Source organism: Muscardinus avellanarius (genome assembly GCF_963383645.1).
Source record: "Muscardinus avellanarius genome assembly, chromosome: 4".
NCBI classification, from domain to species: Eukaryota; Metazoa; Chordata; class Mammalia; order Rodentia; family Gliridae; genus Muscardinus; species Muscardinus avellanarius.
In genome coordinates, this window is record NC_137789.1 from 134,775,629 (window position 1) to 134,790,877 (window position 15,249).

The 15,249-nt window shown below is 42.0% G+C and overlaps 1 protein-coding gene across 1 annotated transcript in view; it reads right to left on the bottom strand.

Annotated features, from left to right (window-relative positions):
* ARMH3 (armadillo like helical domain containing 3) overlaps positions 1-15,249 on the bottom strand; it is a gene marked incomplete at its 3' end in the record, with an annotated part of 257,318 nt that overhangs the window by 230,644 nt on the left and 11,425 nt on the right. The window contains exons 5-8 of the mRNA XM_080693692.1: positions 10,956-11,063; positions 5,880-5,972; positions 3,883-3,957; positions 3,673-3,759 (exon numbers count right to left, since the gene is read on the bottom strand). Coding sequence (XP_080549818.1) covers positions 3,673-3,759; positions 3,883-3,957; positions 5,880-5,972; positions 10,956-11,063 — 363 coding nt within the window. The remainder of the gene's footprint in view (positions 1-3,672; positions 3,760-3,882; positions 3,958-5,879; positions 5,973-10,955; positions 11,064-15,249) is intronic.

The following is a 15,249-nucleotide window of genomic DNA, read 5'->3' on the forward strand; positions in this document are numbered from 1 at the left end:
CAATTCTGTCTTCCAATTCAATTTGTCTTTAAAATCAGAAAGAATTCCAAACCATCAGTGATACTTATACAAACAGGCTTTAATAAGAATTTACAAAAATCCAGTCTTTCAAAACAGATGCACCAGGTCAGTAGTACCAAATGCTGGCTAACCATCATACCCAATTAGGGAATTTTTGTTGTTGTTACTGAGGATGGACCCCAAAGGCATTCAACCTCTAGCCAAAACCCCAGCCCTTTATACTTTTTATTATGAGATAGAGTCTCACTAAGTTGCTGAGGCTATCTTTGAACCTGTAATCCTCCTTTCTCAGCCTCCCAACTACTAGGATTACAGGCATGTATAACCATGTTCAGCTAAAAGACTCCCAGCCTCCCTCCCACAAAATTCACACATGTGCATGTGTGTATACGTGTGTGTGCCTGTGCCTGTGCGTGTGTGTGTGTGTGCGTGTGTGTTTTCCAGGGAACTGAACTCGGGACATTCTATCTCTGAACTAACCACAGCCCTTTTTATTTTAAAACAGGGTCTCACGCCGGGCATGGTGGCGCACGCTTGTAATCCCCGCGCTTGGGAGGTGGAGACAGGAGGGCCGCGCTGGCTTACGAGACCCTGTTTCAAAATATAAAAAAAAATAGGTCTGGGAGTGTAGCCCAGAGGTAGAAGGGCTTCCAGGAACCCCAGTACCACCAAATAAATAAATAAATAAAATAAAATAAAATAAAATAAAATAAAATAAAATAAAACAAAACAGGGTCTCACTAAGTTAAAGATTCTCAGCCTCTCTTAGACAAAATCCGTTGGGCGGGGGAGGATATGGTTTTTTTGTTTTGTTTTGATTTTTGGTTTTTGTTGCAGAAATGGGAATTGAAACCAGGGCCATTCTACCTCTGACCTACACCCCCACCCCAGCCCTATTTCTTTATTCTTTACTTTCTGAAACAGGATCTTACTAAGATGTAGGGGGCTTCACTATGTAGCTGAAGCTGGCCGCAAACCTGTGATACTCTTGTCTCGGCCTCCCAAGTACTAGGATTACAAGCACGCATCACTGTGCCTAGCTGTTTTGGGGACTGAATCCAAGTGGCATTCTACCTCTAAACTACACCCCAGCCCTTTTTATTTTAAAACAGGGTCCAAACTAGGCATGGTGGCACATACCTGTAATCCCAGTACTTGAAAGGCAGAGACAAGGAGAATCACAAGTTTGAAAACAGCCTCAGCAAATAGTGAGACTCTCATCAATCTAGTGAGATTCTATTTCAAAATAAAAATAAAATAGGGCTGAGGTTGTAGCTCAAAGGTAGAATGCTCTCTGAATTCAATCGCTAGTACTACAATAAAAAATAAAAATAGGGCCTCACTATATTGCTGAGGCTAGCCAGGAACCTGCCATCATCCTGTCTTACCCTACACCAAGTGTTGGCATTACAGATGTGAAACACAACACCCAGACCTCCCACAAAATTCTGGATCAGTATGATATATCCAGAGTAAAGCTCAAAACTTGTTTCATCTTTTTTGGTACCACAAATTAACAAGAGGTATGCTACCTCCTAGCTACACCCCCAGCCTTTTTTATTTGTTATTCTGAAATAGGATATGAGCCAGGCATGGTTGCACATGCCTGTAATCCAGTATTTGGGAGGCTGAAACAGAAGGATCACAAGTTTGAGGACAGTTTCAGCAAGTAGTGAGACTCTAATAAAACTAGTGAGACCTTGTTTCAAAATAAAAATTAAGCTGGGTGTGGTAGCGCATGCTAGTAATCCCAGCATTTGGGAGGCTGAGACAGGAGGATTGGGGTTCGCAGACAGCCTCAGCTACTTAGTGAGGCCCTTTGTAAGTCAGTGAGACCCTATTTCAAAATAAAGAATTAAAATAGCGCAATCCTCCAGTCTCTGCCTCCCAAGCACGGGGATTACAAGCGTGCGCCACCACACCCAGCTCTCTATATTTTTATTTGGAAACAGGGTCTCTTAAACCAGCGCGGCTGGCTTCAAACCTGCGCGATCCTCCTGTCTCTGCCTCCCAAGCGCGGGGATTACAAGCGTACGCCACCATGCCTGGCATTGCACTACAAGATTTCTTTAAACAATATTATCTGCACGATGCATTTTTTTTTTTTTGCAGTATTGGGGATTGAACCCCTATTTTTCATTCTTTACTCTGAAACAGGGTCTCCCTGAATTAGGGAGAGCCTCATTAGTAGCGGAGGCTGGCCGCGAACCTGCAATCCTGTCTCAGCTTCCCTAAAGTACTGGAATTACAAGTATGCGCAACATGCGTGGCTGCCACATGCATTTTTTTTTTCCAGTATTGGGGATGGAACCCAGGGGCATTCTACCTCCTAGCTACACCTCCCTTTGTTTTTTTTCCTTTATTTTGAAACAGGGTGTCACTGAGCTGCAAAGGGCCTCACTAAGTAGCTGAGGCTGTCCACGAACCACGTCCTCCTGTCTCAGCCTCCCAAATGCTGGGATTACAAGGGTGCACCACCATGCCTGGCTTGCCCCATGCATTTAATATTGCATTTTAAGAATGGTTTATGAGCCAGGCATGGTGGTGGCAAATGGCTATAATCGTAGTACCTAGGAGGCTAAGAGACCACAGGCAAGCCTGTGCAGCCTTATGAGGCCCTCCACAACTTAATGAGACCCTGTTTCAAAATAAGAAATAAAACAGGAGCCAGGCATGATGACACATACTTGTAATTCCAGTACTTGGGAGAGTGAGACAGGAGGATTGCAGGTTCAAAGCCAGCCTTGGCAACTTAGCGATACTCTGTTTCCAAAGAAGAAATAAAATTGGGCTGGGGGTATGTAGAAGGCCTCTAGATTAACTCTCCTGTACCACAAAAAAAAAAAAATCTTATTAATTATATCTCTCTATATATGACTATACATGTATATATATGATATATATATATTGGGGGTTGAACCCAGGGATATTCTACTTTTGAGCTATACACCCAGCCCTTTTTCTTTTACTTTTTTGTTCTGTTTTTGTTTTGTGGTATTGGGGATGGAACCCAGGGGACTTCTACCTTCAGGCTACAATCCCAGACCTATTTTTTTATATTTTATTTGGAAACTGGGTCTCAATAAATTGCTGAGGCCAGCTTCAAACCTGCGATCCTCCTATCTTAGCATCCCAAGTACTGGGGTGACAAGCGTGCGCCACCACATTATTTACTTCTGAAACAGGTTCTCACCAATTTGCAGACATTGACCTCAAACTTGCAATCCTCTTGTCTTAACCTCCCAAGTATTGGCATTACAGGCATGCATCATAATGCCCAACTTCTCAAAATTAATCTTTATACCATTTAGGAGGAAAATTTCTTTTTTTTTTTTTTTTTTTTTTTTTTTTTTTTTTGGTGGTACTGGGGTTCCTGGAAGCCCTTCTACCTCCGGGATACATTCCCATGGGCTACACTCCCAGACCTATTTTTTAACTTTTTTTATATGGAAACAGGGTCTCTTAAGCTAGCGAGTCTGGCTCTGAACCAGCGCAATCCTCCTGTCTCCGCCTCCCAAGTGCAGGGATTACAAGCGTGCGCCACCGCACCCGGCGGAAAATGTCTTCTACATTAAGCAAAGTCCTTTAAAAGTGGCCACCTATTAGAAGATTGTAAAAAGATAAAAACTGTTCACTATAGGACCGACTTACTTCATATTTTCTGTAGTTTACCAGCAAGGCCAAGAGGACAACAGCATCATACCCATGCTCCCGACGACTCGGGGGGTGGGAGAGTATCTATAACAAGAACAAGAAATACATAACTCCTGAGTGCTAATTACTGGTTCCTGAGAATACAAACCAACAAAATTTGAGGAGGCATACCCTAAAGAATGAGAAGTCACATGGTAACTGACCTACCTGTAAAATTGCTTCAAATATGCTGTTAATCATTACATACTCCAGGATAGTGTTCTGGCTGATGTTGTCTGTCACCTAATGGAATAAAAGGCTTTTTAAAATATGCACTAAGGCATTCTGATATTTTATGTGTATCTTCTACTATAGTGCATAAGTAAAACACAAATGTTAAAACATTTTAGATGACACTCAATAGACTTTGCACAAGCACCCCAAAGGATCAGAGCCTGAATCAACAGAAATTATGAGGGTAAGAAATTAACATTTGCCAAACATGGTAACCATTCCTGCAATCCCCAGTAGTCAGGAGACCAAGATGGGAAGATCTCAGGTCTGAGGCCAGCCTCAACTTAGGAAGACCCTGTTTCAAAATAAAAAATAAGAGCCAAGGCAGGCATGGTAGAGCATGATTGTAATCCCAGTACTTGGGAGGTTTAGACAGGAGGATCACAGGTTCACGGACAGCCTCAGATAATGAGTAAGGCTCTTTGCAACTCCGTGAGACCCTGTTTCAAAATAAAGAATAAAAAAGTAGGGCTGGGGTGTAGCTCAGAGGTAGAATGCCCCTGTGTTCAATCCCCCACCAAAAAAAAAAAAAAAAAAAAAAGGTCTTCAAAAGGTGGTAAAAGGTGGTAGGGGAAGGGAAGAACCTGAAGTAAATGAACAATATCCCACCCTCCTTCCACTAGGAAGTACAGACCAGCCTCCAGCTACAAAATCAAAGTCAAACCAAATAAAAATATTCAAACTTACAAGAGCCATTTCTTTTTTTTTTTTTTGGTGGTACTGGAAAATGAGCATGGAGGCATTCTACCTCCAAGCTATACCCCCAGACCAGTTTTATATCATATTTGAAAACAGGATCTTCCTAGGTTTCTGAAAGCCCCACTAAATTGTTTAGACTGTCCTCAAACCTGTAAGCCACCTGTCTCAGCCTCCCAAGTAGTAGGATTACAAGTGTCCACTACCATACCTGGTTCACAAGAGCCATTTCTAAATGGAACCTGAAGAAAAAGATAAATCTAACAATCTAAAATACACAAGGCTTGTCTTGAAATGATACCCCAAAATGATAAGTATCACATAGTCTATAGATTAAAAATGAGAGCAATCAGGTAGGGTGGCACATGCTTGTAATTCCAGTACTTGAGAGGCTGAGACAGGAGGACGACAGGTTCAAGGTCAGCCTAAGCAAGTAGTGAGACTCTCATCAATCTATGCAGACCCTGTTTCAAAATTAAATAAATAAATAAAGCCGGGCATGGTGATGCACACTTATAATCCCAGCATTTGGGAGGCTGAGATAGGAAGATCGCGGTTTGTGGACAGCCTCAACAATTTAGTGAGGCCCTTTGCAACTCCACCCTGTTTCAAAATAAAGAATAAAAAAATAAGGCTGGGGATGTAGCTTAGAGGTAGAATGCCCCTGGATTCCATCCCCAGTACCACCAAAAAAAAAAAAAACCAGGGCTAGGAGTATTGCTCTAAAATAGAATTGTTCTAGGTTCAATCCCCAGTATAACAACAAGAGAGAGAGAGCGAGAGAGTGAGAGAGAGAGAGATAGAGAGGGATAGAGATAGAAAGAGAGAAAGAAAGAGAAACTCTAAAGTTACTCTAAAGAGTAATTTCCAGCCAGGGGTGGTAGTGCATGCCCATAACCCAAGTACTTGGGAGGCTGAAATAAGACCACAGGTTCGAGGACAGCCTCAGCAAGTAGCAAAACTCTCAGCAACCTGGCAAGACCCTATTTCAAAATAAAATATTAAAAGGGTTAGGGGTATAACTCTGAGGTAGAATGCTCCTGGGTAACTTCCAGTAAGTAAAAGCCCAGGCAACTAACCTCCTCCTATACATCAGACACAATAGTGTGATATAACACTCCAGAAGAGAATTATTTTTTTCTCTTTCTCCTCCAAACTTCAGGCTCACAAATTCAAATGAGCTTTCCACTGCTGTCAATTAATATCCTTGACAAACATATATATGGGTTACTTACAGTCACTAAACAAAGAAGAAGTTTCAGACATAAACTCTTCAAACTTTCAGAACCTTCTGCACAAAGCAATGAATCCAAACTCTCCATCAAGTTCTGAAAAAAAGAAGCATTAAACATTGAACCATACTGAATAACACTCATACTCATCTTTGTGCTACTCTAGGTTACATTATACAGAGTAAGGTGGATAACACACAGTGAAGTATCGTATCTCTCTCTAGGTCTAGCTCTTGCAATATCAAAGGGAAAAAACTTTTTTTTTTTTACAGTACTGGAGATTGAGCCAGGAGCATCCTACTTTCGAGTTATACCTCCAGTCCTATTTTTATTCTTTATTTTGAAATAGTCTCACGAAGTTGTGGAAGGCCTCACTAAATAGCTGAGATTAGGCACGAACCTGAAATCCTCCTGTCTCAGCCTCTCAAGTCCTGGGATTACAAGCGTGCACCACCACACCCAGATAGAAAAAATGTTTTAGAACAACTACACAAAACAATGAAGAAATCACTCTTCTACCAAATAAATATTTATAGCCTATAATACATATATAAACCTTTAAGATTAGAAGGAGATACACTGAAAAAGAAAAACCTAATTGCTAACTGTTTATAAATTCCATTATTAGATAAAGCAACAGATCACCTAATACAGAACACTGAACGAATGACAAAGGGACACCATTCCTACTGGCCATATGCACTATTCAACAAAGCTAACCTGGATCCATCCTGGTCAATGTGATTGGATTTATCCCTCCTACTAAAAATACGCTTTTAGACCCAAACTAGTCAAAAATGAGACTTTTATATACTACAAAAGGAAAAAGACAGAAATTATTTTATATTAAATAAAAGAAGACAAAGCCAGGCATGGTAGTGCACGCTTGTAATCCCATTACTTGAGAGGCTGAGACAGGATGATCCGGGTTCACAGCCAGCCTCAGCTATTTAGTAAGGCCTTCTGCAACTTAGTGAGACTCTGTTTCAAAAGAATAGACAGACGTGGTGGCACACGCTTGTAATCCCCATGTTTGGGAGGCTGAGACAGGAGGATCGCGGTTTGCAGACAGTCTCAGCTACTTAGTGGGGCCCTTCGCAATTTAGTGAAACCCTGTTTCAAAATAAATAATAAAAAATAGGGCAGGGGGTATAGCTCGGAGGTCAAATGCCTCTGGGTTCCATCTCCAGACCCACAAAAAAATAAAAATAAAAATAAATAAATAAAATAAAAATTAAAAAATTGGGCTGGAGCCGGGCGTGGTGGCATATGCTTGTAATCCCCCACTTGGGAGGCTGAGACAGGAGGATCACACGAGTTCGAGGCCAGCCTCAGCTACTTAGTGAGGCTCTCAGCAACTTAGTAAAATCCTGTTTCCAAATAAAATATAAAATAGGTCTGGGACTATAGCCCGGAGGTGGAAAAGCCCCTGGGTTCCACCCCCAGTACCACCAAAAAAAAAAAAAAAAAAAAAATAGAGCTGGAGGTAGAATGCCCCTGAGTTCAATCCCCAGCACTACAAAAATAAAAAATAAAAAAATAAAAAAAAAATAAACCAGGCATGGTGGCACACATTTGTAATCCCAGCATTCAGGAGGCTGAGACCCGAGGATCATGGTTCACGGACAGCCTCAGCTACTTAGTGAGGCCCTCCGCAACTCAGTGAGACATGGTTTCAAAATAAAGAATAAAAAAAATAGAGCAGGAGGTGTAGCTCAAAGGTCAAATGCCCCTGGGTTCCATCCCCAACCCTCCAAAAAAAAAAATAGAGCTGGGAGTAGTGGTGCGCTTATAATCCCAGCATTTGCGAGTCTGAGAAAGGAAGATTGTGGTTCACAGATAGCCTCAGTTACTTAGTGAAGCCCTTTGCAACTCAATGAGACCCTGTTTCAAAATAAAGAATAAAGGCCGGGCGTGGTGGCACATGCTTGTAATCCCCGCGCTTGGGAGGCAGAGACAGGAGGATCGCGCAGGTTCGAAGCCAGCCGCCCGAGCTGGCTTAGGAGACCCTGTTTCCAAATAAAAATGTAAAAATAGGTCTGGGAGTGTAGCCCGGAGATAGAAGGGCTTCCAGGAACCCCAGTACCACACAAAAAATAAATAAATAAAATAAAATAAAATAAAGAATAAAAAATAGGGCTGGGGTTGTTGCTCAGAGGTAGAATGCCCCTGGGTTCCATCCTCAGTACCACAAAAAAAATTAAAAATAAAGAATAGAGCCAGATGTGGTAGCACAGGCTTGTAATCCCAGCATTCGGGAGGTAGAGACTGGAGGACTGCAGTTCACAGCCTCAGCTACTTAGAGAAGCCCTTCGCAACTCAATGAGACCCTGTTTCAAAAAATAAAAAGACTAAAATATGGGGCTAGGAGTGTAGCTCGGAGGTAGAATGTCTCTGAGTTCCATTACCAGTACCACCAAAAAAGAAAGAAAGAAAGAAAGAGAGAAAGAAAGAAAGGAAGGAAGGAAGGAAGGAAGGAAGGAAGGAAGAAGAAAGAAAGGAGGAAGGAAGGAAGGAAAGTAGGGCTGGGGGTATAGTTCGGAAGTAGGATGCTCCTGGATTCCATCCCCTGTAATGCAAAAATAAATAAACAAATAAATAAGGAAGACAATAGATAAAGAAGAAAGATTTAGCATGCTGGAAGGCCAAGATGAAGGTTCAAAATGAGCTACTTCTGTTCAATTCTTTGTTTTTGGTATTAGATTGAGTACAGGGGTGGTCTGCCTACTAGCCTAGCCCCTTTTTTTTTTTAAACAGGGTCTCTCTAAGTTACTGAAGGTCTCACTAAGTTGCTGAGGCTGGCCTTGAACCTGTGATACTTCTCAGTCTCCCAAGTACTAGGATTACAACTTTGCACCATCAAGCCCATCTCAGTTTAATTTAATAAATAAATGAGCATCTACTCTCTGTTAAATATGTGCTTTCAAAGCATATAAGAAAGAGCCCAGTGTGGTAGCACATGCTTGTAATCCCAGCATTTGGGAGGCGGAGACAGGAGGATCCCAGTTCTCAGACAGCCTCAGCTACTTAGTGAGGCCCTTTGTAACTCAGTGAGAACCTATTTCAAAATAAAGACTAAAAAATAGGGTTGGGGTTGTTGCTCGGAGATAGAAATGCCCTGGGTCCATTCCCCAGTACCACACACACACACACACACACACACACACACACACACACACACACACACAAAGCATATAGGGAAAAAAAATAACACAACAACCCTTTCTCTCAAGATGTTTTTGTTTTTGGTTTTTTTGGGGGTTTTTTTTGCAGGTCTGGGGATGGAACTCAGGCACATTCAACCCCTATTTTTTATTCTTTATTTTGAAACCGTGTCTCACTGAGTTGCAGAGGGCCTCACTAAGTAGCTGAGGCTGTCCGCAAACCCAATCCTCCGGTCTCAGCCTCCCGAATGCTGGGATTACAAGCGTGCACCACCACGCCCGGCTCTTAATATGTTTTAATCTAATGGAAGAGAAAAAGAAGCAAACAATTTTAATTCAACAGTTACTATACACGCCGGGCGTGGTGGCGCACACTTGTAATCCCCTCGCTTGGGAGGCGGAGACAAGAGGATCACACAGGTTCGAAGCCAGCCTCTCTGGCTTAAGAGACCCTGTTTCCAAATAAAAATATAAAATAGGTCTGGGAGTGTAGCTCGGTGGTAGAAGGGTTTCCAGGAACCCCAGTACCATAAAAAAAAAAAAAGTTACTATACAAAAATATACATAGAGCAAGAAAATTAGCTCAAAAGTCACCCATTCCAGGACTCTTGAAGGGTGAGTTCTATTTTGAGGAATTATAGGAATTAATTAAAACTTGAAGCTGGGCATGGTGTTGCATGGCTTATAATCCCAGCATTTGGAAGGCTGAGACAGGAGGATCATGGTTCACGGCCAGCCTCAGCTACTTAGTGAGGCCCTTTACAACTCAGTGAAACCGTTTCAAAATAAAGAATAAAAAAAAAAATAGAGCTGGGGGTGTAGCTCAGAGGTAGAATGCCGCTGGATTCCATCCCCAGTTTAAAAAAAAAAAAAAAAAAAAAACTTGAAGAGGAAAGGGATTCTATATAGGCATTAGCATGATCAGACACATGAGGAATGAAATGGCTCTGGGCATGCAGATAGAACACAAGTAGTTTGTTATTATGGCAGTGCAAAGAATGAAGCAAGTGGTGAGATGAGACTCGAGAAGTAAATAAGGTACAGGTCATGAAAGTTTTATACGGCTAACTAGGGAGTCTGTTCTTCATCCTACTAGTAACAGGAGACGAATGGAGGGTTTTAAGTAGGAAAGATCTGAGTATAAGATACATCATGCTGGTGTCACTGTGGATGATTATTTTTTTGGCGGGTCTAGGGATGGAACCTAGGGGCATTCGACCTCTCCTGTCCTATTTTTTATTCTTTATTTTGAAACCAGGTCTCACTGAGTTACAGAGGGCTTCACTTAGTAGCTGAGGCTGTCCAAGAACCACGATCCTCCGATCTCAGCCTCTGGAATGCTGGGATTACAAGCGTGCGCCACCACACCTGGCTGTGGATGATATTTTAAAGATGGTAAGCCCAACCAGGCATAATAGTGCATGCTTGTAATCCCAGTACTTGGAGGATCACAGGTTCAAGACCAGCCTCAGCAATTCAGAAAGACTCTAAGTACCCCGTTTAAAAAAAAAAAGACAAAAGGGGCTTAGGAGTGTAGCTCAGAGGTAGAATATACCTGGGTTAAATTCCTAGTACCACAAAATAATAAAAAGTAAAATAGAAGTTACTCATATATTGTTATATTTTACTTAAATTCATAAATGTTCATAGAAATGTATGATATGATACAATAATAAAGTAGACTGTTCAAATTTTATTATACTGGGAAAAGATGCCTCAATTCAAGTTGAAATTTAAATTTTTCCTTTATTCAGATAAACAAAATCTGTTAATAAAAAAATAAAAATGTCCAAGTTCAAGGCCAAAATCAATCATCTATATCTGAATTCAAATCTCCTAGGACATCTATATGGAGATGGCATCCATGAACAATGGTCAAACACAGCCATTCACACATCTGCAGCTTATGTCTCACCTTCATGCAGAGCTCCGCCTTGTCAAAGCCCATCAGCATGTTGATAATGTCAAACCCAGAGGTGGACTTATTCTTTTGATGGACTCCTCGAATAAGTGCACACAACGTCTGCAGAAATAAGAGAAGAATTTTTTTCTACAGAGGAAGTCTCAAAACTAGAAAGATACTAGATCTGTCACCTCATATTGCAACCTCAGAACCTCCCCCTTACATAGATGACCTTCAATTTTTTGTTACTCTGAGCTTGAAAACACAGTCTGAGTCTTAAAGCGTAAAATACAAAAATTAGCCAGGCATTGTGATGCACTCTTGTAATCCCAGCATTTGGGAAACTGAGACAGGAGGATCACAAGTTTGTGGATAGCCTCAGCTATTTAGTGAAGCCCTTTACAACTTAGTGAGACCCTGCTTCAAAATAAAGAATAAAAAGTTGGTGTGGGGGGATAGCTCGAAGGTAGAATGTCCCTAGGTGCAATCCCCAGCACCTCAAAAAAAAAAAAAAAAATTAAACCGGGCGTGGTGGCGCACGCTTGTAATCCCCTCGCTTGGGAGGTGGAGACAGGAGTATTGCGCAGGTTCAATGCCAGTCTCGCTGGCTTAAGAGACCCTGTTTCCAAATAAAAATATAAAAATGGGTCTGGGAGTGTAGTCCAAAAGTAGAAGGGTTTCCAGGAACCCCAGTACCACCAAAAAGAAAAAAAAAAATTAAAAAACATTCAATTCCAACTAAAACTGTCATCATTCTCACTTTTTGTTTTGTATTTCTTTTTTTGTTATTTTGTATTGGGGGGTACTGGGGATTGAACTCAGGGGTATTCTACTCTGAGCTATACCCCAACTCTGTGTGTGTGTGTGTGTGTGTACACTTTTTTTTTTTTTTTTTTTTTTGGCCGTACTGGAGATGGAACCCAGGGACATTCTACCTCTGAGCTATATCCAAATGCTGGAATTACAAGTGTGCGCCACCATGCCCAGCTTTCTATTTTATTTTGAAACATGGTTTCTTTAAGTTATTTAGGGTCTTGCTAAGTTGCTAAGGTTGGCGGTAAACCTGCAATCTTCCTATCTCAGCCTCCAAAGGTTTAAATAGGTGCACCAATCATATCTGGCTCATTTTGGGGTTTCTTGTCATGCTCTTCGTTTTCTGAACACATTCTTCCCCCCAGCCCCGGTACTAGAGATTGAACCCGGGGGTGTTTTACCTCCAAGTTACACCCCCAAGCCCTTTTTATTTTTTATTTTGAAACACGATCTCACTAAGTCATTTAGAGCCTCACTAAGTTGATAAGACTGGCCTCAACCCTGCAATCCTCTTGTCTTGGCCTCCTCCTAAATACTGGAATTACAAGCCTGTGCAACTGTGCCCAACATGGCCATCCTCTTTTGAAAAATTGCTTTGAGAGCCCAGGCGTGGTGGCACATGCTTGTAATCCCAGCATTCAGGAGGTGGAGACCGGAGGACTGTGGCTCCTGTACAGCCTCAACTACGCAGTGAGGACCTTCACTAAGTAGTGCTTGGGAGGCTGAGACAGGAGGATCACACAGGTTTAAAGCCAGCCTCAGAGCCGGGCGTGGTGGTGCACACTTGTAATCCCTGCGCTTGGGAGGCTGAGCCAGGAGGATCACACGAGTTCGAAGCCAGCCTCAGCTACTTAGTGAGGCTCTCAGCAACTTAGTGAGACCCTGTTTCCAAATAAAATATAAAAAAGGTCTGGGAGTGTGGCCCAGAGGTAGAAAGCCCCTGGGTTCCACCCCTACTGCCACCAAAAAAAAAGAATAAAAGAGAATAAAAATTAGGACCGAGGATGTAGCTCGAAGGTAGAATGTCCCTGGATTCCATCCCCAGTACCACAAAAAAAGACCAAAAAAAATTGCTTTGTAAACCAGGCATGGTTGCACATGCCTATAATCCCAATACTTACAAGACTGAGAGGAGGATCACAGGTTTGAGGCCAGCCTCAGAAATTTAAGGAGACTGTTTCAAAATAAAAACAGGCCAGGCATAGTGGCACACACTTGTAATACCAGCACTGAGGAGGCTGAGACAGGAGGATCATGGTTCGCAGACAACCTCAGCTACTTAGTGAAGCCCTCCACAATTTAGTGAGACTCGGTTTCAAAATAAAGAATTAAACAAAAAATAGGGCAGGGGGTGTAGCTCGGAGATCGAATGTGCCTGGGTTCCATCTCCAGACCCACAATAAATAAATAAATAAATAAATAAATAAATAAATAAATAAATAAATAACTGAGGGTATAGGTCAGAGTTCGTAGAATGCCCCTGGGTTCAACCCCCAATATAAAAGAAAAGAAAAATTGTACTGCAACCAAAGACTGAAAGACAGTAGTCAAAATCAAATAATGAGCTGGGAGCCAGGCATGGTGGTGCACGCTTGTAATCCCAGAACTTGGGACGCTGAGACAGGAGGATGGCAGGTTTACAGTCAGCCTCAGATACTTGGTGAGGCCTTCTGCAACCTAGTGAAACCCTATTTCAAAATAAAGAATTAAACACAGGGCTGAGGGTGAAGCTCAGAAATAGAATTCCCTTGGGTTCAATCCCCAGTACTGCAAAAAAAAAAAAAAAAAAAAAAGAGAGAGAGAGAAAAGAAAAGCAAAAAAGCTGGGTATGTTGGTATATACTTGTAATCCCAGGCACAAGGATAACTTAGTAAGACACTGTTTCATAATGAAAAAATAAAATAGGGCTGGAGGTGTGATTCAGAAGTAGAACAGTACTACACACAAAAAAAAATAAATAAATAATTACAATAGATAAAGCTAAATGTGGTGGCACACATCTATAATCCCAGTACTTGGGAGGCTGGGAGAGAAGGATTACAGGTTCAAGGCCATCCTCAGCAACTTACTGAGACCTTGTTTCAAAATAAAAAAATAAAAAAAGGGCTGGGGTGAGCAGGATGTGGTAGCACATGTTTATAATACCAGTACTTAAGAAGCCAGGACAGGAGGATCATACATTCAAAGCCAGCCTTAGCAACTTATTAAGGCCATCAGCAATTTAGTGAAACTGTTTCTAAATTTAAAAAAAAAAATTAAAAATACGGCTGGTGGTTTAGCACAGAGGTAGAAGTCCCTTTAGTTCAATTCCCAGCATCACACACACAAAAACAATTAAGTCCATACACGACAATAGTTGCTTTAAATTCATTACAATCCTCATGTACTAATTACTAGCTGTGAAATCCTGGACACTTCTCATCAATAAAATAGAAATGATAATAACAGCATCCATTTCATAGAGATGTTGTTAAACTATGTGAATATCCTAAAGCAATTAGAACACTTCAAGAACTTTGTTAAAGCTCAGTATGAAGCCGGGCGTGGTGGCGCACGCTTGTAATCCCCGCGCTTGGGAGGCAGAGACAGGAGGATCGCGCAGGTTCGAAGCCAGCCGCGCTGGCGCTGGCGTAAGAGACCCTGTTTCAAAAAAATATATAAAATAGGTCTGGGAGTGTAGCCCGGAGGTAGAAGGGCTTCCAGGAACCCCAGTACCACCAAAAAAAAAAAAAAAAAAAAAAAAAAGCTCAGTATGGATTAGCTTTTGTGTGGTACTAGAGATGGAAACCAAGGCATTCTGCCTCCGACCTACAACCTCAGCCCTATTTTTTATTTTTTTATTTTTATTTATTTACCTTTTGGTGGTACTGGGGTTCCTGAAAGCCGTTCTGCCTCCGGGATACACTCCCATAGGCTACACTCCCAGACCTATTTTTTAACTTTTTAATTTTTTTATGTGGAAATAGGGTCTCTTAAGCCAGCGCAGCTGGCTCCAAACCTGCGCGATCTGCCTGTCTCCGCCTCCCAAGCGCGGGGATTACAAGCCTGCGCCACCACACCCGGCTTATTCTTTATTTTGAAACAGGGTTGCACTTAGTTGCAAAGGGCCTCACAGAGCAGTGAGGCTGGCCCCAAACCATGATCCTCCGGTTTCACCCTCCCAAATGCTGGGATTACAAGCATGCATCATCATGACTGGCTTATATTAGTAATTTTAGTAATGTTCTATATTAGCCAGGCATGGTAGTGCATGCTTGTAATCTCAGCATTTGGAAGGCTGAGACAGGAGGATCACGGTTCGCGGATAGCCTCGGCTACTTAGTGAAGCCCTTTGCATCTCAGTGAGACCCTGTTTCAAAATAAAAAATAAAAAAAAAAGCCGGGCATGGTGGCGCACGCTTGTAATCCCCGCGCTTGGGAGGCGGAGACAGGAGGATCACACAGGTTCGAAGCCAGCCTCAGCTGCTTAGTGAGGCTCTCAGCAACTTGGTGA